This window comes from Anas platyrhynchos, chromosome 16 (genome assembly GCF_047663525.1).
Source record: "Anas platyrhynchos isolate ZD024472 breed Pekin duck chromosome 16, IASCAAS_PekinDuck_T2T, whole genome shotgun sequence".
In the NCBI taxonomy this organism is placed as follows: Eukaryota; Metazoa; Chordata; class Aves; order Anseriformes; family Anatidae; genus Anas; species Anas platyrhynchos.
The window spans coordinates 8004226-8027396 of record NC_092602.1 but is presented as its reverse complement, the minus strand read 5'-3'; the positions used below and the strand labels follow the sequence as shown (position 1 = coordinate 8027396).

General features: G+C 45.2%; 1 protein-coding gene across 2 annotated transcripts in view; it reads left to right on the top strand.

Moving 5' to 3' along the window:
- Nucleotides 1-383: 383 nt before the first annotated feature.
- The window catches only part of SPPL3 (signal peptide peptidase like 3), a 57954-nt gene continuing 35166 nt past the window's right edge, over nt 384-23171 (top strand). Inside the window, exon 1 of one of the 2 annotated variants that reach the window (XM_027470105.3) lies at nt 384-716. In XM_027470105.3, the coding sequence (XP_027325906.1) occupies nt 694-716 (23 nt within the window). In that variant the 5' untranslated portion in view covers nt 384-693. The remainder of the gene's footprint in view (nt 717-23171) is intronic. The other variant, XM_072024185.1, reaches the window with a different exon arrangement.

Sequence of the window (23171 nt, the reverse complement as noted above, 5' to 3'; positions counted from 1 at the left end):
TTCCCTGCTCGGGAGCTGACACAGCCCGGAGGAACGAGCCTCCCCCAGCACCCCACCACACGGGGGACACCCGAACCCTCACCGCCCCTCACCCCGACCCTGCGGGACCCCCTCCGGGCTCCCCCCCCCCAAAATCCTCCCGCCCGCCCAGTATCGGTGCGGCCGGGCCCGCCAAGCAGCGCCCCCCGCCCTGCCGCACGCATGCGCGCAGCCCGAGGGAGGCGGCGGCACGTGAGCGTGTTGTGGGCACGTGACCCCGCGCGGCCCCGCCCCCCGCCCGTGCGCGAGCGCGGGTTCGCGGCGAGGCCCGGCCCGGACCCCCCCCCCCCCTCCCTTCAGCCTCTCCCCCCCCCGCCCTCCTTCCCCTCACGCCTCGCCCGTCCCCGTCCCGCCCCTCCCCGCCGCCGCCGCCGCCTCCTCCCCGCCGGCCATGAGGCCCCGGCGGCTCCTCAGCGCGGCCCCGCGGCGCGGCTGCTGAGCGTCCTCCTCCTCCTCCCGCCGCCATCGCCCTCCCCGCCCGGGCGGGGACCCCCCCCCCGCTCCCCTCCCTCGCTCCTCACAGCCGCCGCCATGTTGGGCCGCCAGCCGCAGCGGGGCCGCCGCTGAGCCCCGGAGCCTGCGGGCGGCCAGGAGGAGGAGGAGGAGGAGGAGGAGGAGGAGGAGGAGCCCGGGGCCGGCCGGCCTGCCGCAGCCATGGCGGAGCAGACCTACTCCTGGTGAGGCGCCGGGCCGCGCTGCGGGCCGCGGGGGGGGGGGGTGATGGGGGGTGTGAGGGGATCGGTGTGAGGGGGGGTCTGTGAGGGGAGATCTGTGAGGGGATCCGGTGTGAGGGGATCTGTGAGGGGAGATCTGATGTGAGGGGATCTGAGGGGGGGGGGGGATCCTGTATGTGTGAGGGGATCTGTGTGAGGAGGGATCTGTGAGGGGAGATCTGTGAGGGGGGGGGGATCCTGTCTGTTTGAGGGGCTCTGTGTGTGAGGAGATCTGTGTGAGGGGGGGGGATCCTGTGTGCGAGGCGATTTGTGTGTGAGGGGCGATCCTGTGTGAGGGGGGGGATCCCTGCGTGTGAAGGGATCCTGTGTGTGTGTGTGTGAGGGGATCTGTGCGTGAGGAGGGATCCTGTGTTTGCAAGGGGATCCTCTGTGTGAGGAGGGATCCTGTGTGTGGGGTGCTCTGTGTGTGTGTGGGGTGCTGTGTAGGGCTGGGGTGCTGTTGGGGGATTGGGTTGTGGTGCCCTATGTGTGTAGGGTGGCAGTGCTGTGCGTGGGGCTGGGGTGCGCTGTGTGTTTGGGGTGCTGTTAACGTGTGTGTGGGGTTGGGGTGTTTGTGTGTGTGGCATTGGGGTGCTCCGGGTGTGTGGGGGTGCTCTGTGTGGGGTTGGGGTGCTGTGTGTGGGGTTGGGGTGCTGTGTGCCCAGCTTCTCTCCTGGCCCTGGTGCCTCACGGCGGTGCTGGGGCTGCCCGGAGCAGAGGATCTCCTCCGGCCTCCCCGTCCTGGGGCTCCTCGGGGTTCCTCAGGTCCCCGGGGGCTGCCCGGAGCTCAGCACCTGCCCTCCCCGGCTGTGTAGGGCTGGCTGGGCCCTGTGTGTGTGCGCGGGGGGGCTCGCCCGGTGACAATGGGCTTGTTCTGTGTACAGGAAATAGAACGAGGAGGAAGAGACCAGTTCCTGTGGGAAGACATCAAGTATAGCAAATCAAAGCAGAGGGCATTTTTTTCGGCGTCCTGACACTGTGTTGGGCCTAGCCGGCGGTGGGTTGAGGAGCCGGGGGCTGTTTTCTTCATGTAATGCTGGGTTTTTGGTATTGTTGAGGATTGCAGCCGAAATACGTCAAATGATTTTTGAGTGCATCCGCTCTCTTGACCTGGCCACTGCAGAGATTTGATTGTGATGCTCTCGCTGCATTTAAAATTCATTCTAGTGATAACATCCAGGGCTGTTTCTTGCAGATTTTTTTTTTTTAAGAGTTATGATATTCTTACTAAAACAGGAGTTAAATCTCAACTTTTGACCTTGGTGTGTGCTGGATGTGTAGATGGGATTTCTATTCTAAATAGTTCTGGAAATATTTCCTATTACTTTTAAAACTTGGGAGCCAGTGGGGATTTCTGTCCTGCCACATGTTGAGACTTTGACAGCCCCCAATCCTGTGTTCTGTCACTTCTCTCTCAAGAACCAGTCGATGTATGGGGCTTTTGCTCCTGGCTAGGAAGAGGATTAACTCTTCTTTAGGTCAGGTTCATTAGGGAAATGAAGCTGGGATTTAAGTTTTTCTGTGCTGGTTGTTAGACGGATCCCAAGAGCAGCAGCTCTTTGTTGCAGATCAGGTTTGTAGCAGAGCAAGGATGTGAGTCTAACATCTCAAAACACTGTAATTTTGTCGTGTCTGTATTCACTGACGTGTCCTCCTATTTTTGAGGTTTCTGTCACTTCCCATTTAGCCCTGTGATCAGTATTATCTGGAGGCTGCAGAAAGATCAAAATCCAGTTTCATCCTAAGGAATCCTGCCCTGTAACTTGCGCGCTCTTGTCTGCGTACGTGTTTAATTACTTACACTTCTAGCAACACTCTTGCATTTGCTTATTTTTAATTATGGCAATACAGCTCCGCATAAAATTGGCTGGTGCTTTAGTGCTTTTAGGAAAAGTGGGCATGTTAAGTTGTCGGCTAAGGAAACCGATAGCTCTATAAAGGAATTTGTGCAGAACTGTGTCCAGTAATTCGTGCTGCTGTACAGTTTGGAAGTTGGCAGGTTTCATCCTGTCCATTTGCTGGACCCAGTCCTTTTTGTGTGTTGCAAAGGCAGCTTTCTCAGAACGAGCACTTTTTGTGTTCCTCGGTGTCGTGGGTAGCTGCTGTCAAGATGAAGTGTTTTCAGAGATGTCAGATCAGGTATTTGACATCAAGAAAAATCCTTTCATGTACCTACCTTTGGACAGATGTAAATTGAGAGTGAGGAAATGGGTTCCTGGCCTCAGCAGTGCTTCCCTTTTGTCCAGAAGTCTGAAGCTTGATTGCCCCTTGTAGTGCAAAGCTATCAACATTCATCATCAAATCACTGCAGGTTCATAATAAAGTTGTTGCTCTCCTTTTCTGAATTGTCTCTGATGTGTTAGAAATACCTCATAAAATGTACTTTCACGCTATGATTGCTGGACATCAGCACTGCAAACATTTACACAAAATAGGCCTGCTGACATCTGCTAGCGATGGTATTTTGAAGAGATGAGAACTGATTCTGTTTTTGCTATTGTTTTCTATGTAAAATTCTGAGATGTTAAGGCGGGTTTATATCGTTAATTACTAAGTGAAATTGATTGCAAGTATTTTCTTATATTAAGTTACTGTAAGAAGGAGGTACCTGTACTTTTCCCCCATGCCTCTCACAATTTCAAATAGATAAATTGTCTTCTGGCACTACCCTTGTGCATTGCTTTTTGCAACAACCTCTTTTGTTTCCTTTTTTTCCCCAGTAATGCCCACGCCTATAACCATCCGTACTTGTACTTAGCTCCTTTTTAAATCTCTTGCCAGGATCTCAGATACAGATGTGTTCTCCCTGACAAGAGGAACTACTGAGAATTTTGCCACTGAGTGCTGTCACCCTGAAAAAAACTAATTTTAACATGAAATGCGGGATAAATGCCAGATGGAAATGCTCTCTCAAAGGATATGCACTCCTTTTTAAAGAGAAGGTGTTTGAATAGAATGCCTGTCAGTAGTGAATAGAGACTTTTTCTTTGGCAAGTACCTGCAATAATAGAAGGAAGTTAGGAGAGCTGCGTATGGTGCTGCTATTACTCAAATGTGTAAGCCACAGAGAAACATGACTGCTGCATCATGGGGTTGCTCATGATTTTCTATGTTAAATGAGAGCTGAAATGAGTTTTCTGCAAGTGGAATGGATTGGGAGAGGAAGGAGGTCGTGGAATACCCACCTGCCCTCTGCGTCCTGTGGGTTTCAGCAAGGAGACAGGGCTGGGTAGTGACAAAAGTTCCTGCTGCAACACGGGAGGGGGGAATAATGGGGGCAGAGTTATTTGCCCAGTACCGATGTGGATGTGTGTGGGTAAGAGGTTTGTAAATGGCAAGGATTTGATTTTCAGGCACCTGCTGTTGGAAATATTACAACAGATGAATCTGATCTAGATCACGACCCCGTGCAAACCTTGTTGTTCCTTGATGTCCAGTGTCTCGTGGTGACGTTTTTGCAGTCGGTGCCATTTAGAGAGCACAGCAGCACATGTATCTTGTTTGCCTTCAGTCAGTAGGTGTTCAGTGTTCTTCAAGGCCTGATGTAACACCCCGTCCCTTTTCACTGTTGCCCAGTCTGGCAATAGAGATTGCTTTGTGTTTTTTGTTTTGCCCTTTGAATGCACAAAAGATTTTCACAGCTTCTTTCATATGTGTGGAGTGGAGGAGAATGAGAATTCTCCAGAACCAAATATATTTTTAATTTGTCCTTTCCCAGAGTGTTGCCTAACAGCAATACGGGTTGCAACACGTGCGAGCCCATCGGGGTAACGATCGGGGAGAGACGGGGAGGCTCAGCTAAGAGAAAAGGGAGCTGCTGTGTTAAGTCAGTAATCTCAGAACCAACTGAACTCCCTCTTAAATGTTTTAACCAGTGGAATGATTCTTGTGTTAGCCATCAATTGTTTGATGACTGAAATGGTGATATATTTGGAAACTTCTCTACGTAATGCAAAGGGTGTGGGAAATTAAATGTAATGATGTGTCAGAGTAATCCATAAAGCTCCCGGGTGCTGGGCTAAGTGTAGATGCACAATGCCATCTTTGTTCCTGTGAGAACTCCTATCGGTTGTTGCTAAATGTCTTTCTAGGTTCAGAGCTCTGAGAATTCGCTTTCCTTGCGTTTAACGCACAACTGCCGTGAATTAAAATGTGATCTCCTCCAGAAGACTGGGGGTTAGTGCTTCGAAGGCTTCGCTGGCTGGCTCAGAGGTGTCTGTGGGAGGGCAGGGAGTAAGGGGAGCTGCAGCTTGTTCACAAAACTTGTCAAGCACTAGTAAAATCATTTTATGCATTCAGGTTTTTTACTTGCCTTGCGCTGTTCGGGCTGAGAGGCCCTAACCGTCTAATTAAGGTGTTTTGAGGCAGGGAAGCAGCTTACATCACAAACGAACTGAACTGTTCCCCTGAATTTTCCAAGTGTTGCACTTCTTAGGAAAAGAACTGCAGAGCGCCCAGACGAAGTTCTGTTGGGCGTGCTGCCTAAGATCTTTTCTGAGAGCTTGGCATCCGACCCCAGAGGTTGGCCTTCAGTTTTACCTTTTTCAGGGGCTGGCCGTGTCCCATTGTCAGGCTTGTCAGAAGCCTCCTGAGGACAGGGATGTCCATTTAAGGCATCAGAGAAGTGACTTAACCACGGTAAATTTGAGGATGTCGGATTTATGGTGAGTGCATTTGTCTTTCAGTACCAGGCTCGCTTCACTTGTTTGTTCTCCTCCCTCCAGCTTTTGATAGCTCAGACGGTACGTTGTGTGGGCAGGGACTGTCTGCAACGCTGGACTGAAAGACAAACAAAGCAAAGAGCGTGAGATTAGCTGCAGTTTACAGTTACTCGAATGTCCGTGTGTGTGCAGTGAGCGATTAGCGAAGGAAGATTCTTGCTGCATCAATACAAAGGCTGCATTTGGTAATCTAGTAATCATTCTTCAAGAAACATCTAAAAGTAGAGACTGTAAACCGATGTTTTCTTGGTGCTGGAGTGCATTCTGTGTTTTAGTTCAGAATTACATGGGTTCTGCCTTTTTGGAGCATTGTGGTAGTGGAAGTTACTGGTTCCTTGCTTTTCCCCAGTGATTCTGAACTTGGCCAGGATGCAGGAGATCAGTTCTGTCCCCGAGGGTTTTGGAGCTTGCATCCCTCACCTTGTGAGCGAGTGCTCATCACCAAACTGTGGCATTCAGAGGCCGAGCTTTGCATGTCCTTCGTGGACGTGTGCTGGGCTGGAAAGCAGGCATCGGACTTAATGGTTAAAAAATTGATTTGGGATTGCCAGGGATCTAGGCTCCCCTTCCTGCCTTGATAAAATTGTAGGTTGAAAGAGGGAAGGGGCTGTATTCCAGGGGGTAGCTAGGTTGCTGCTCTTGAGATGAAGCTTTGGATTCCCACTAGTAGAAGACAAGGCGGAGATGATTTCCTGAGTCATAGGTAAGTAAGCTGGTAGCTGTGTTAGGGGCCTACCGCAGTCACTGCTTCTCTTCTGGTTTTGTTTTTGTCAGGCTAGATGACGTCTGGGAGCTTCTCTTTCTTTTACTGAAGGATGTGATCCGAAGTAATTGCTTTTCTGTGAACTTTGGGATTTTGGTCTGAGTTAAGCAACCTGATGCTGTTGGAATTCGAGGGATTGTGGGGGGGGATACTAGATAGGGCAAATTAATTGAGGATGTTAATTTTGACAAAACACATCTAATCTCAGAAGAATGCCACAGTTTTAAATATTAGATTTAGGTCCTGAAATCTGTCATTAGTTGTTTGTCACTGAAACGCAGTGCCAAACAAACGTATTTTGAACTATGTTTTTTAAAATACAGTGATGTAGACTTCTTGAAATTTGGAAGAAGAGCAGAACCAATTCTGTTCAGATACTTTATTTCATTGTTTTAGTGATGTGATGTATCATCATCTTCTGCATAAGTGCCACCTTTGTTATTATCTTTATTGCCCTTTGGCATTTTACGATGATGATAAACATTATAATATACTCCAAAGCAAATAATTGACACAAGCCATTTAGTCAGACAGTCTGATTTAATTCTGGTGACATCTGAGTAAAGTTTCCAGGAAGAACCAAGGCTGAAATTGGTTAAAAGAGAAATTGTTGTGCACATTTTCTTTTTGCAGCTACATTGCTTTAGTGTAACTGACGAGGATTAAAATTGGGAATGATTCAGTCAGTTACATGGGCTGAGAGAAGCAGAGTGAAACACAAGTTAGTGCGCCAGCTGAACTGGATCAAGGCAATCAAACTGACTTTGAAAGGTGATGATTTAATAAGATTAATGGGGCATATGTGTCATTACAGCCCTTCCTGATCCCCTTTCTCCCTCTCTAATTCTTCCAAGGATGCTAACATTGGTGATCTTTTCTCCTGCCCTTTTCACAAGTGGTGTCTGTGCTTGAAATGCTTTGATCTGCCACGTCTCCTCTCTGCAGGAACGCTGCTCTCGTGACACAGCAAGTGTCCTTCTGTCCACCAGAAGCGCCACGATGAGATTATCCTGGAACTGATTAATTGTGTAGCTCTTGTGCTGTCATCTTCATTATCAGATTCTGTTGAGGGTTTCTTTTCAGGGCCAGCTCTGCACCTCAGGTCCTAACTTCACTTGGATAGCCTCTGTGGCTGTATGTGACATTAAATGGTATGGAACACACAGGAGTGTGAGAAAGTAAGGGTGGTCAGCTTCCTTTTTGGAAGGCTATTGGGTAACTGATAACTTACATGTTAGAACAGAAGATTTTTTAATAACCCACGACAATTATGCTAAAGTAATACATGTATTAAACGAGGCTAGCCGTGTACTGTGCTTGTGGAGATGGGGACTAAGGATGAAGTGACTTACTTTTTCAGGATGTCAGAACAGAGATTCCTTAAAATCATCACAGCCGGCCTCCTCAAGCCGAAAACACACTAAGAAATGATTTGCTATTGCACAGCCTTGTGCTCAACATGCCTCTCTTGTTCCTGAAGTTGCCCACGTAGAAGCTGGTGAGAGAGAATCATATCTTACAGTTTATGTATGTTAGCATTTTTCCCTAACCAGCGGAATCTGAAGGAAAATGATGGTTTTGGACTCACTTTTTCTCTCCTTCTGAAAATAGTATTTTTGTTTGTTTCTCTGCCTGCTCTGTATGTTCTTCCTTTCCTTTCCATAGCTAGTTCAAAGGTTTTTACCCAGGAAGGTATTTCCTAGTGCAGCATGGCTATGGAGATGAACTGTGGAATGACTCCTTTCCATTTTTATGCCGTAGCTGCCTTTCTGCAGAGGTGGCGTGGGGGAAGCGGGAGGGACCCACGGGGTTCCACCCTCTGTTCACACACAGTCTCTGACTTCAGGCATGAGCTGGCAAGCTTATCTGAAGGAATAGGCTTGAATCTAGGTTGGTCTTCAGTTCAGCTGCTAAAAGAAGAAACTGGGCTGTGCACTGGAAGCCACTGGTTTTTCCAGCCCCCAGTCCTCTACTGCTACCCGTTAGTTCTGCCCTGCCAGGCCTTTTCTGCTTGCTGTTTTTTGTCTTGAAAGCCCAGATTTACTCCTTCACTCCTATGGACTCTGCTGTATCGGGACAAAGGTATCTTTAAAAATCCTTTTGTTATCTGGTAACTAGTCATAAGATGACTTCTAGTAAGCTCGTACTGATTTTTCCTAACTCCATGCACCATTTTAAATAGCTTTAAAAATTTGGCAGAAGTTCACAGAGATGGTTGCTAGCGTTCCACTGAATCACAGAGTTTGGCGACTCCTGGCACATGCCATTTTCCCGTATCAATATATTCCCAAATACTGCCATAGACAGCAGCTTCAAACTATAAGAGCAGGAGCACTGCACAAATGGATTCCCAGCACAGCCGCGTTATGGATGGTGCCAGAAAACTGAGTGGTCTCACCCGTGCGTTTGCTGCGCCCGTCTCCACGGTGCTGGTGCACAGGTAATGTTGCAGGGGGGTTTCGTGCAGCTCCAGCTGGCAGCAGGTGTCTTCATTTTCATTTCAGTAGATACTTGAATTAGTAAGTTCACTTGACTCCAGTTTAAAGCTTGAATTAAATCTTTGGTAACTTCTAGGGCAGTTAGAAATTCAACGTGAATTCTGAATTGTGGTTGGAATAAGCTGGTAGGACTTCCTACTCGTAAAAACTTCGCCAGCTGGTGGTGCAGATATGGTGGACATAGGAGAGCAGAGCTCGGTGGTAGTGGTTATACAAAGGCCCGTTTTTACTAGTCCAATTTTCCTGCTTACAGGGCTACAGTGGTGGTTTATCTCAGCAGCATCTGTGTCAGACCCATTTGGCGAGATAAAATAGGTGTAACATGACTTCAGCCCAGTTAGTCATTGGGAAGTGCATTCTGCAGGTGACTGTTAGCTAAAGGTGAGGTTGGCGAAACAGCAGGAGGCAAACAGAGCTGGGCTGGATGGATTTCTGCGGCCAGTACTGCTGGCTGGTGAGGTAAGCGTGTCTTGCTTTCGAGGTTTGAAGGCACGAGGTCATTCTGGTCCTTTTTGGACATTCAGATTGGTGGTTGTTTGCTGGAGGGAAGATCGTCTGCTCTGTGAACCCTTTTCTTGAGATGGCTGATCCCGTGCCTTCACTTGAATCGCTGCTCCGAGAAGTTAATCACAAAGGGCTGAAAGCTCTCATGGGGAATATTACGAGCTCTGTACGGTTTTGAAGATGAAGAGTAGAATCTAATTAAGCTTTTTGGTTGAACATAGTTTAAAGAGCTTTATTTTTTTCTTGAAAAAGGAAACTTTAAAGCTAAATAGCGAAGAGCTTTTTTTTAAAAAAAAAAAAGCTATGAACTTGCCTACTTTTTAGGCAGATGCAGCTGTAAGCAGTTACAGATGGTACAGAACAGAAGGAACCTCTTTATCATACTTAAGTGCCTTACAAGACCCCCAGTGTTAGTTTTCCAACTAGTTATCTTTCTCTTTATTTTTTTATGGTTTTGCAGATGGAGCATGGAAAAAAAAAAAGCTACCTTATAGCTAAATCAAAGATGAAAAGTCTGCCATAAAAGAGAAATACTTCTCTGCAGGGTGCTTCTCTGCAAGAAGTTTCATAAGAATCCCAAAGCACCATCTCTAAAGAGTGCTCCTACTTGTTGTTGTTGCAAGCAAAGTTTTTTAGATATTGGGCTAGAATTTGTTGAAAGCCGTCTCCATCTGCTCTCCTGCTGCCTGTTCCTTGCACGTGCGACTGCAGCCTGACAGGCAGTGTGTTAGTGCACCATGCTGCTCTGGCGTTCGGGCTGTAGGGCAGGGATCAGGTCCGGGCCGGTCCTACCCTTGGACAACTCCTCTCATGCACGTGGTGTGTGTGCCTGTAAACTGGCCACATTTGCTCCTCCTAAGACTTTTTCAGTTTTTAAGTCGGCTTCTCTCCTCATTGGGAGCAGCAGGACCAGGGTGCCTGTTTTGGTGGGCTGGTGATTTGTATTCCCATGGCAGCCAAAGCCCCTCTCTCTGCCGATTGCGGGTGGTCTTGTTGGCTGCCCTCTCCCCGGCCGCTGTCTGATATCGGTTTTTCTTGGTTCAGGCCTGGTACCAGGAAGGCTCCCGGCTTCATCTAGGCATGCTTGGGCTACGCTGCAGCTCTAACTCGTGCAGGAACGTGCCGTCAGCATTGTTGCTGAAGGTTCATGGCTTGGTGTTGGTGGTGTCAAGTCATTCTTTTATGGATTTCTTTATGAAAATAGTGTTTAATTCTACCCGTGCAAGTCATTATAATGTATATACCATAATCCTGTACTGTGTGGGTAAGTGAGCTCATCAGCAGCACACAGAGCTGCTCATGCTGTATAACAAGGTCGTATTGATCAATTTGACTTTGATTTTGGCTTGTTGATTCTAAGACCTAATTGGTAAACACTTAGATTGAATGGTTGGCAGGCTTTACTATTCCTTAGTACTCCTTAGTGCTCTTTAAATTTTATTTGATTTTGGTTACTGTTTGTCTCCAATACTGTTTCAGTTTTCCTAGGTGACAGCAGACTGCTGCTGTTCCTTTCTGTTCTGCTGCGTAATCTGAGTAGTGTTGAACCTGAAGACTCTTTGCCTAGCAATAAAACAGTGGTGGTAGGGACCATGGGGCTGTTCCTGGTGTCTAGGTGGGAGTAGCACAGCAGCTTGTCTTGGCTTTATGCTCCAATGTGCAGTTCTGCAACCATCAGGGATACAAACATGAAGAAAAATCAGAATCCTTTAGGCTATTTTAGTACCCTACGTCTCCTTCCCTTTGTTTCTTTGTGCCTCTGGGAAATTAGTTCCTCCCGGTGGTGCTGCAGATGTATGTCACACGTTTCTGTAGCAGTCGATACCAAAATATCAGTGTTTCATGGAGAAACCAGATGTAAGGTTCTGGTACACATACTCCTGCGTTTTCTCAGTCTCTGGCCCGCTGTGAAGCGTTGGTTGTTGCACTTCCTTTCCGTGCACACAGTGATTTACATAGAGGTGGGACCTGCAGCGTGCTCTGTTGTCAGAGTTCGGCTCTGTTCGATCGGCTCTATCCCTTCCAGAAAGAAGCGTTACAAACATGCACGAACACCTATTGGATTGGGCTTTGGCTCCAAGGAGTGTTACGTGACCAAGGCTGGTGGCCGGGTACCTGCACTGCTGCCCCTGGGTGTGTTGGCAGTTACAGAGTCCACGACTGGGTACAGATTTACAGTGGCCCAGGACTGCTGACTCTCCTGGATTGAGGCAGGACCTCGGGCTGCCCGTGCAAGACAAGGAGCAGTGCTAGAATGGGAGCCCAGCGACAAAGGGTGGAGCTCAGGAGGGAAGTCGGGCATATGGAAACAGGCACAGGACATTTTTAGGTGGGAACTCTGAGAGTGAGTTAGGCCGCTCAAAATGGACTCCCCTTGTATAATGTATGCCTTGAGCAAAGCTGTACAGGTAGAAGAGGACCAGCTTAATCTTTTGGCTCCTGATGAGATCAGATATATCATTGGGTAGTGGTATTCCTTTGTACGTGTGTGATGAAACCTGCATTTTTTCAGTGTTCTTGTCTGTTGCTTCAGATGGGGATACTCCCTTCCTTAGGTCTGACCTTTGCTCTGGTCTGTTACCTGGCTCTCTGGGTCCCATAAGAAATCAGATTAAAGGTGTGTTAGGGGGTTTATTGTCTTAAATACTTAGATATTATTTTTGTTCAGTGTCTTTTCCCTGTCCAAGCACAGCTGCCAAAATGAGTATCTATTTATCTTAAAATGCTTTTCAGTAAGATTTTCAAGGTGAGGTCATTTATTAGGTCTTCAGAAGCAGGACGGGCTGTCCCGTGTAATGCTGGGTGATTTGTGCTTAGCAGCAGAGAAGTGCCTGGCTAGCTCTTGCTGTACCCAACCAAGACTCACCCCAATCAACGTAATTAAGCCACGGGGCAGGTGCCTGACTGCTGTGGCCACACTAAATCCTCACGGTGTGGATGGGCTGAGGACAGGCTCAGCACAGAGGTTCTGGTGTGGAGCTCTGCTCTTCACCTTGGGATTTCTTTTGCAGGCTAGCAGAGGTCCAGGAATTTCCTTGAATATCTGAGTCCCCTCTTTTTGTCACGTAATTAACCTGTTTTCTTTTGTCAGTGCCCTTTAACTGCTTGCTGGCACCGTGACAGCCGTGGCCGTGTTGATAAACACGGCTGGGACGATGCGCAGTGCGTCAGCCATGTGGTCGGTGAACTTAGCCCTGGATCTTCGGAGGAAGTTGGGTGTTTGGGTCCTCACGGCGTAAGAGGAACAAGAGGAGGAAGGTGAAATGGAGCTAGCGGTTGTATAGGATATTTATCTTCAACAGCCTTCTTCAGAAGAATGCCGTTTCGGTACTTGGGTGACTGACAGCCTCCGAGACGAGGCTGAATTGCATTACTAGAAGACAGGCTGTGCTTTCTGATGTGGAAGACTCAATTTTCTGGAACCTTGTTCAAATAACTTACTGCTTCAATTTTGGAAAACATTAATACGGTTTCTTTTCATCATGGTAAAGCGTGAACATTTGTTATCCCTTGTTACTAATAGTAGCCATGAATTTGCTATTTATAGCTGAACTGTTGCGGGGCTGATTTTTTTTTTTTTGTAATGGAAGTTTTCAGTGCTATTAGGAGACCTGCTGTTGAATATCCTGTATCCTGGTAATGCAAAGGAAATGGATAGCTTTGGATAAAGAGGGTTCCAGAACTCCATGGCAATTTATTAATAGGCTCTAGATGAAGAATGTGGAAAGGCTGCAGTGCCACAGTCTTTCATAATTGAGACTTGCTTGTTGAAGTGAGATACTGGAATCTTCTGACCCCTCTGGACATCAAATAAATTCTCCAGTCATCTGAAGGGGTCCAACATAGTCTCCTTTTCTTTGCCTTACTAATTCTTTTACTGGCAATTTGTGCAAGAGAAAGAAATAAAGGAAGTAATTTAAAAATAGTTGTAGGGAACTACCTGAACTTATGATTCTTACGAAGTGTGGTGCCTTGTCATGGGAGTGGATGTCCCATAATTTTTCTGTGCAAGTTAGACTTTGCAAAATGCCCAACTAATAGAAATCCATGGTGTTTGTTGGAAATAATAATAATAATAAAAAAAAAAAGTTGCTTTGAGTAGTAGATGTTTTATAACTAAAAGTCTTGGGTCTTAATATGTTGACATATTTTTAGAAATCAATGCCAAATGGACTTTTTCTTGATGATACGATGAACTCTTCAGTTAAATGTTTAGCACATTGCTAACAAAACATTTTTATTAGCCTTGGGATACTAAATTTAAAGGCCTTCACCCATTTCTGATACAAGGCAAGTAGGGACCATAAGGCCAAGTAGTAATAAAAGTTCTGCATAGCTCTTTAATACCATTTGCAATTCTCGTAACAAAGCTCCAATTTGCAGATCTTTTTGTTGTGGTATAAAGACACCAGAGGTGTGTCCAGAACTTGCTTGTCACTTAGCAGTTAGGGCAGTGACCAGCTTTTGTGGGACTGGGGCCCTCTCTCCCCAGGAGGACAGGTCCTAGGAACATGAAGGCATGCAGGTGAGGTTCAAGAAGCGTGCTGTGTTTCTGCTGGCATGTGGTTAGCTGCAGTTCCTAGTTTTCTTAGGGTGTTGCTCCATTTTCTATCAGCTACAAAACCTTGCTACCTATGCCTGCTGTGCCCTACCCACAGGGGAGTTGCAAAAACTCTATAAATTTCTCCAAGAAACCCTTTACGTGACTGTTTTGTTTGGATTTAAGGTCTGTGTTGTTTTTGTGAGATGGGAAGAGATGGGAAGTCTGTGATCTGAGCAGAATTTAATAGCAAGGTAATCAATCAGTTACCTGCTTTGCTAATTGACCAAGCCATTACGTTCTGCACCACGTGTAATTGTCATCTTCAGGCCTGTTCATTGCTAGGTAAAACTATGCTGTGTTTTGTAGAGAATTGTTTCACTCAGCGCAGTAGTCTAGGCCTAGAAGTGCTATGTTTTTTCTATGTCCTTTTGCTAATAAATTTTCAGGTGGTGTATTTCTAGCCAGTGCCTTCTGTTTGAACTTTCAGGGAAATCATCATTCTGTGCATTCATTCCTCTATTACCATGGCAAATAATTCATGCTGCTAATTATGACACTGTTACAATGGCACAGAAAAATGGGCAGGGAAAGAATACAGCCTAATTATACTCACAATTTATCTGTCTTATAAATTTGTAGAATTCATGCCAAGGTAGCTCCCAGCTTACAGATAAAATACAACCTTCTGACACGTGATATCTGCGTACTGAAGGTAGAAGAGAAGAGTCCCGTATTTTGAAGTGTCCCCTTTTGCCTGGTACACAAGGAGAGATGCGGTAAGGATATGTGTTGTGCCCTGAACCAGATTCGTGTTCCACCAGGGGGAAACAAGGTCAGAGACCCTTCTGTTTAGTGCTGAGGGCCTGAAACTGGGAAGGCCGTGAGTTCCCTAAATAGCTGCCTGCTGGCAGTTTAATGCTGGGCAGAGTTTACCATGCAGGGCTCAAAACTCACAAAGAACCGTTTTTGTAGTTGTAAGCTGAATGGGAAGGCATTGCAGTGTCTGGAAGTAGATAATAAATCCTATTTTTGTGTTGGTTGGAGTTCAGAGAGCTGAGGAGGCCTAATTAAGGTATGTGCTAAACACCTGGGAAGCAGCAACAATGAGGAAGACCGATGATAGTATCTTCACGGTCCACACCTAATACTGGAGACTCCAAAACTAATGGTAGCTCTGTTTTGTGTTGGGACTGCATATTGCAAAGCAGATAGCCTCTTTTCTTATCCTCCTGCTATAAGTGTTGTGGATTCAGTTCCATCTTGTCTGAATAGTGATGGATAATTTGTGTCCTCTTTCCCATCTTCATATAATGTTATTTGTAATGCATTTTTAATATAAAATTTGAAGATCATCAGCATTGCTAACGCCCCAGAGTCTAAGATGTCCTCAGTGTAGGAGTTCACACTGCCCAGGATCTTCTACTGGGTAGTGCTGCCCCGTGCAAACTGCCTGGTGCAGGAGAAAATACGATGCCTGATGTTAAAGGATGTGCTTTTCTAGTCTGTCTTCTTCTTAATAAAAGATGCCTGTTTTCTTTCGTTGAGGACCTATGTGATTAGATACTTATCCTCTTTCATTCCCAGGAGAGTGGACACTGTGGTTCATACTTTTTTAGTCCCTGTGTGTGAAACTTGATTTCATACAGATGATTACATTTCTGGAATCTCTGCAGCTCTCTTCCTAAGAGGAATTGATAAGCAAATTGGCTTTCTGAAACATGAAAGAAGCCTAGAGCAAACACTTCATCATCACATTCCTGATCATGTCCAGCATTTGCCTTTTGCAGAGTTCCTGGTATTTAGTAATGTCTGTGGTTTCCCATGGGGCTGCTTAGCTGAACATAGGAATTGAGAGCTGATCAGTGGGAAGAGAATGGAGAATGACTTCACCATAAATTAAACTGAGTGAAAACTGTTTTGGATTGTGTGTATGTTTTGTATTTAGTCTTCCAAAATCGAACTATCGTTGACCCTTATGTTTCTTACTTTCACAGTAAGTTACTCAGCAGAGAAAGAAAATACCAACTATTATACAAAGTTTATGTAGATCAATTGAATTATTACTCATCTCTGCTTCAGAAATTATTCACATCATCTAATTTTAGACTCCAAATTTAGGACTGTATAAATACATGAACTGAATGGAGAGGCCAGAGGATAACACAAAACCCTTGGTAGCAGAATGCCTCTCTGCACTGACTTGGGGAACTGAAATGGTGAATGAAACGCTGAAGACGCCCTTTGTAGGAGGACTTGAGCATCCATTTTTCGCCTCTATCCATTTGCCACAACTCCATTTGAGTGAACATCTCAAATAAGTTCATAGAGAATATGACAGTTGGGGGAAAAAAAAAGGTCAAGTTTTCCCCTTTGTGCAGTGAGGTGTCAGCAGGTACTAATTAGTCTGGAAACCTTGCACCGATTTGCACAAATGCAGTAATTTAGGCATCTCTTGTAGGGTCACAAATAAATGTGAGCCCTTGTCAGAAGAGGGATGAAAATGTGCTGAGAGTTGTAGTGCTGTAGTAATTCCTGGAGAGATTAGAGGAAAACAGTTGAACAAACCAGCGTTATGTCCTGGATAAAGAAAAGTTCTCTTCAGTTTTTCATCCAGAAATCCTATCTGCAGCCTTTTTGTCGCTATATCACATTAAGATGTCTCCCAACTTTATTCCTTTCGCAGAAAGATTTGTTTTTTCTTGCATTTCAGATACCTTGATTTAGATCTGTTTTAAAATACGAGAAATGAAACAGGCAGGAAAAGTATCTTAAGCTTTGTGCTGGTGGATTTCAAACTGCTCGAGCCTGTGCTTTGCCTCATGTGAAGTGCCGGAGCAGCTCGTGCCTTGGTGGCAGCCTCTGCTGGGCTCCAGGGTGTTAGAGAAGCCTAAAGGGAAAGTCTTTGTGTGTGTGTGTGTGTGTGTGTGCTTTCCAGATACAGTGCCATGGGATTTCAGTTGTGGTTTGCTCCAGCACTTGGGGAAGCTTCTCCAGCCCCGCTTTAGTCTGCCCCTGGACTAGCATCACTTTAGTCTTCATTTACTGCTCCTGGCAAAAATCTGGCCTGAGCGATCTGGGATCTCTGGTCTAATTCTCAAGTGGTCACTTGGATCTGGGGAGAAATAATGCCCAGTGGAGATAAATGCCAAAGCGCCTTCTGCTTCTCATGCAGAGGCTTCTGTGTTGTCATACAGCAGCTCAGCACTAGTGGCAGTTAAATGGTTGTCTAGTACCTATCAACTAGTAACTGAGTGGTTGTCTAGTACCTGTTAGTACTCGCAGGGAGACTGAATCACGCTTCCCATTGTTTTGGTTTGTTTTTTTTTTTCCCCAGCTTGAGATGAAGTTGTGCAGAGCTCATTTTTATTTTTCTACCTTCTTGATAATTTAATTTAGCATGAGTTTGTTCTAGCTAGATACTACTTATAAATTTTAAATGTTAAAATTATTTTTGAAGGTCGAGAAGCATCAGCACATTTCTTCTACTGTGTTCTGCATCTTTGCTGCTGTAAACTTTTGGAATTGGCGTGTGTGGATGAGATGTATTTAATTTGCTTTTCTGTCTCTGATTGTAGTATTTGATTTATAACTTCAGGCATGGCTGATGAAAGTTAATCACTTACATATTGATGAAGGTCATTTTCTCTTCTTGTATTTCAAAAATAGCAAATTCTGTTGCTCGTGTGTAGACTCTTGTAACTTTTGTTGAGGTGAGGTTGTCTTCCTGTAGTTCTGAGCTGAGCACTTTTGCCTGGGGGGCACACTTAGAGTAAAAGAGCGTTCCTGGGGTGAATTGTGTTATTTTTAGGAAGGTTAAACGTCTGGATGTTTACTACAAAGCCTTTCCAGGAAAGCATTTTGTTCCTGAGCAAGAAATATCAGCAGATATATAAACGTAGTACAACAGCGTGTAATCTCTGGCTTCCCAGGGGACCCCGGTGTTTTCAGAACAGACAGTTGCTTAAAGTAACTGAGGATTACTGAAGGATATCGGGAGGATTTACCTCTGTAGTATTTTTGTAGGTGGCTTTGAGACATGGCAGTCCAGACCAGCTATGAAACTGAGCTGAGGTGCCAAGTGGGATGGGAAGGGCTGGGTACAGGAGACACACAAAATCCGTTTGTAATGTTTCTGAGACTCCAGGTGTCTGCATTCTGGCTGACAAAGGTAGATTTTGATTGAGATAGGTTGAAAAATGTCCTTCATCTGTTTTCTGGATTCAGAAAATAGGTATGGTGTAGGACTGGGAAAGGAAGTCATAGAATGACAGGACCACAGAACGGCTCGGTTTGGCAGGACCTTAAAGCCCCCTGCCTTGGGCACAACGCCTTCCACAGCCCAGGCTGCCCGAAGGCCCATCCAGCCTGCCCTAAAAGCTTACCTGGCTCTCCAGTTGTGTGTTAGCTGGTCCACTGGGAGGTTGTTCCTCCCCACAGATATCTGCCTGCCTGCATTGTGATGGCACCAGACTGTTCCCGAGTTGTGTAGTTGTATTGTAGGTATTTTCTTTCACAAGTCAGTTATGTTTATTCGTCTTGTTCAAATCTGGTCACTTTTTTTTTTCTTTTTTACTACATATATTTAAAGAAAATGTAAATTTAAATTACTGCCGAAGGATCAGCATTTAGGTTTCCAGCAGGTAAATTTTCCTGGAAAGCTGAGTCCTCTATTACAGTGTCTGCAGCACGTCTTCCAAACCAGGCAGTATTTGTTCTACAGCAGCTCCTAGATGCCAACCATACATTATATCCTTCCAAGCCTGCTGGTGCATGGACAGCCGTACCAAGCCCAGTGGTTCTGTATTTTTCCTAATAGTATTGAGCTGTTATTTTCCTAATCTATAATTGCTGTAAAAAGCAGAAACTGCATTGTTTCAGTGGGCTTCAGGATTCATGCAAAAGTGCCAGCTTGCACTTTTCAAAGCAATTCTGTTAAAGATGGGAAAAATAGAAGTTAACCTGACTTGTATTTGTAAATTTTCCTTGCCCTTGTGGTTGGGTGTGTCACAATTTTTAATAACACCTGAAAATCTGATATGTCTGCTCCTAGAACTGCTGGGTTAGCCTTCTGTCTGGTTAGGGTTCCGTTGGTGGAGATTTTATCTGACTGCTGGAACATTTAATGAATACATAAGCAAAAAATGGTTTTGGAAGTGGCGCACTGCTCTGATGTGTTCCAGTTTGTCTAGCACACAACACCCATTCAATTAGAATAATTTGAATAAATGAAGTAAAAGGAAAGTTACACTAACAGGCAGATGCGGAAAGAGGTTACCATCTCTGGTGCTTTTGCGTCTTTTCTGGTTTGGGATGACCACTGCAAGTTCAGAGATGACCTCTGAAGAGAAGAGAACTTGCTGCCCTGTGTAATGTTACCTGGGTGCCCTTTAATAGAAGTTTGCCTTTAAAAAGGTGAGTAACCATGTGAACCTGCTCTTGTTTGAAGTTTCTAGGAGATTTTGAGCCAATTACCCCTCAGCTTGCAGAAATATTACAGGCTCACCCTCTGTGTTGTCCGACTGGATTTGGTGTGGACATTTCAGTTGTGCTTGCAGAAGACTGGAAGGTACTGAGATGATGCTATCACTGATAAAACTAGGTAAAATTGCAGGTGGCTGTACTAATGGTCACGTTCAAATTTCACTTGGTCCTGTACATGAAGATCCACGTACTTCGATCTGTCCAAAAAGGTGATGTGATGTAATATTGCAGACATCTGTTTTACGAAAGTTTGCTGTTGGTAAGCATTGCAGCTTCAGAGGGCCAGGTTAAAGCTGAACATGTGAGTTTCCCCTGATAATCCACCCAAACAGTATTGCTTCATTAGACCTCTATACTAGTTAGAAGAAGTGGGTGCAAAAGAGCAGTAGGGCATGTTCTCCTCCTCCTTGTTTCTCAGGATGGAAAAAACAAACTGGGTAATATGCTTGGAATGAGTCCAGGTGATTTTTTTTTCCTTTTTTTTCCTTCTTCAGAAAGCACAATGCACAGAACTGGAAAAACTGCCGTCTCCTGTGTTGCCACTAGTGCTCATGGGACTACGGAGATGTTAATCTGCAAATTAACTCGAATTTGGTGGGGTGGGGGGAATTGTTCAACTGGATCAGCACATTGGTTGGTGTCAGGAAAGAGGGTGAGTTCCTCTATCGCTCGTAGCACAATTTGGGGTCATTCTAATCCAGTAGTTGCCACACTTAGTGTTCCTTTTAGCATGGGTGCCCACTTGTCCTCTTACTGTGTATTTTTCTAGGCTGAACAAACTCCGTGCTTATCTCTCCTAATCATTTTAGTAACTCTTTTCTGCACTCGGTCCAGTGGCAGACTGATAATTCTGCTCTCAGGAAAGCCATACTCACGCTGAAGTACCACTGTCTGCCTTCCCCTCCCTAGCCCTCTTTCCTTCCTGTGCTGTCTTCATTGTTTGCTCTTATGAAACGAGATTAAAAAGAGAGATGATGATGAGAGAACACCTCAGGAACAATGTGAGCGCAGAAGTGTCTATGCAAAATACTAACATTAGGTTCTGTGGTATGGAGAAATAGTAATGCTGCTAAGTTAAAACTGCATTGACTTCTGGACTGAATCATATGCAGCGTTAACGAGTTAATTGCATTAGAGTCTGTTCAGATGCATTTAGTGCCATACCAACAATTCAAGCCCACATTCTGTTTTCTAGCTTTATGCCACACCGAGTCACTGAGCCTTCGGTGCAGGTACCTTGGAGATGTGCTGCACTAATTGCTTGTGTTTCTTTGTGGTGTATTGTGCTGGTGCTTTATGCTCAGAAATGGTCTTCCTGTAATAAATATACATAGCCCTCTGATTCACCTGCTTCTGTGTTATTTCTGTACTAAGTAAAATAGTCATTTGTTCTCTTTGTGGCATCTTGTGTGCTTGTGGGTGTGAGAATTTTATCTCCAGTTAGTTGAGAGTCAATGACTTGCATCAGAACAAGAGCAAAGTTCCAGCTTTAAGCTTAATTCCCCCTCCCCCCCCCACCTCAGTTGTAACTGAACTAATCCTGGGAATCCGTGTGTGTTGAGGTGCAGCTTTGGAAGGGATCCATTCACTAGCAGAAGACCGCTCTTTGACGTACTGGTGATGTAGATCCTGATGGTATTTCATGCCTGAATTTTTTTTTCCATTTAAAATAATTTATTCTTTGTAAAGGGTTGCCTTACATTTGCTTTTTGAAATATGTATAGAAATAAGGAGTTATACTTCTGATTTTGTGGGCAGCAGAGCATTATTTCTGCACAACGTAGGGGGACCGTGTAATACTACCATTACAGAACAAGGGTGTTATTCTCAGCCAATGCTTTTGCTTCAGTGGATGAATTAAACATACCTTAAATTTTCCGTGTTCAACTGCTGGTTGTTTCTTGACTCACTTATGGCTCATTTTTTCTGTCTAGCACTTTCTTCTTGTATTATCAGGAACAATGATGATACTTTCTGCTTATATCGATACAGCTTTTGATCATACTGGTATGTTTGGAGAAAAGATTGATTCATCTTCAGTGTTTGAGATTTGCACGTGTGTGTGTCCCCATGTCTGCCGAAGTCCTTTGATGCTGTTGGAGAGCTTTCAGTCTCTTACAGACCCAGGGGGCTTCTTACTGTTCTTGAGCTGGACAAGCGTGGAGCTGTCTTACTATCACCTACTTTCCTAAATTTAGAAAAATGTAAAGCATGAATGGCACAGTTTTACAGTACTCAAAGGTAAAGCTAGTGCAGCATGATCAATTATGTGAGCTTATTTTTGATGCACGGGGAATTGTTGATTCTTTGAATGCGTGGGAGGCGAGGTTTGCTATTTATTGTTATAATTTTAGGCAGCCATGGCTTCCCTAATACCTTGTTTAAGCTTTATTTTTTTTTTCTTTCAATGAAGACACACATTAATTATTTTTTGTTCCAGGCACTTTTACAGTTCATATTATAGTTAGAGGCTGTATGCTAATTCTTTGGCAATAGCTTGAGAAATCAATGTGAATCTCTTATCTGGGAGACAAGCATGATATTTGCTCGCCACCCTCTTCCCAATCCAGATAGAGCAGTAGTGAAGATTTGGACAAATACTTGCCTTCCAATAACAAAAACTCCCGTTTTCTCAGCTGAGACAGCTTCTAGCTACGGTTTGGCTCCTCTGAGATGCTGGTGGCTGAAAGCTCCGACTCCTGCTGCAGCACTCATCGTGTCAGTGGTGCTGGGTCATGCCCCGGCCTAGCTGTCAGTGTTGCTGCTGTGGAAGCTTTTGGCCTGCTCCGAGGTCTTCCTGCTCTGGTGAAGCAAAACTCCCCGCTGCTCTGCGTTGTGGCCATCTCGCTGTGCTGCCAAGGACCAGGCTTTGTGAACAGGTGGCAGTTCTTGCAGGAGAGACCTGGCCTTTGAGCAGCGAGTGGATTTTCCTCCAGACAAAGGAGGAATCATCCTGGTGTTTTAGGTGAGAGTTACTGTTAATGAGCTTCTCTGTTAAGTGGAAAAAGGCTTACAGAGGTCAAAACGTACAACGTGGGAGCCAATGCTGAAGATTTTGAGGAAGTTTTTATCTTCTCATTACTAGAATAAAATTAAATCTAACACTGCATGGTCTTATGGCTAATGCAGAGCTGTGCTACCAAGCGACTGAAAACTCCAGCTCGCATATGTGACAAGGATATAAATGGATACCTCTATAGCCCCCGAAAGTCTCAGCTGTCAAAATTCCAGAAGACTTTTCCTGCACCGGGGATCACCATTAACATCTCCAGCAGCTCCTCCTGGAAGCGCAGTGTTGCTTGGATCATGGTGAGGCTGTCTAGCATAAAAGCGTAGGCAGTCTGCACAGTGGTTCTCTGTTGATTTAAATTACAGTAACCACACCCTTGATTTGCCTTTTTTTCTGATGTAAAAAAAGGCTATTTATGGAAAATTCATACAGTTGCAAGTGGTAATTTAGATAGAAGAGCTGTTTCAGCAAAGCTTTGGGGTAGGCTAAATATTGGACTGACCTTTGCAGAGTTCACTGCTCTGGTGGAATCTGAAAATTTACATAAAGAAATATGCTTGTGGCTGTGATGAGAAGGGATTGTGCGTAACAGATCCTGATTTGACCTCTTCCCCCTCCTTCCAGTCCTTCTTTTGATTATTTGTGGAAAATGGAAACAGCTCCACGGGAGGAAAGTCTTCCTGTGCGGATTGTGCAACTTCACTTCATTCTTGTGGTTGAGCCATAACCATCTTGCTTTGTCAGACAGATCATGCATACGTGTATGTATGTTTTCATCTTTATATGTTTACTTCTTGTCCTGATACTTGCTGGTTTTCTCCTCTCCCTGAAAGCACTGTCTTCCTGGTTTGGTTTGGCTGTCTGTGTGAAGCGAGGGCAACACTGAATCTGTCCTGCAG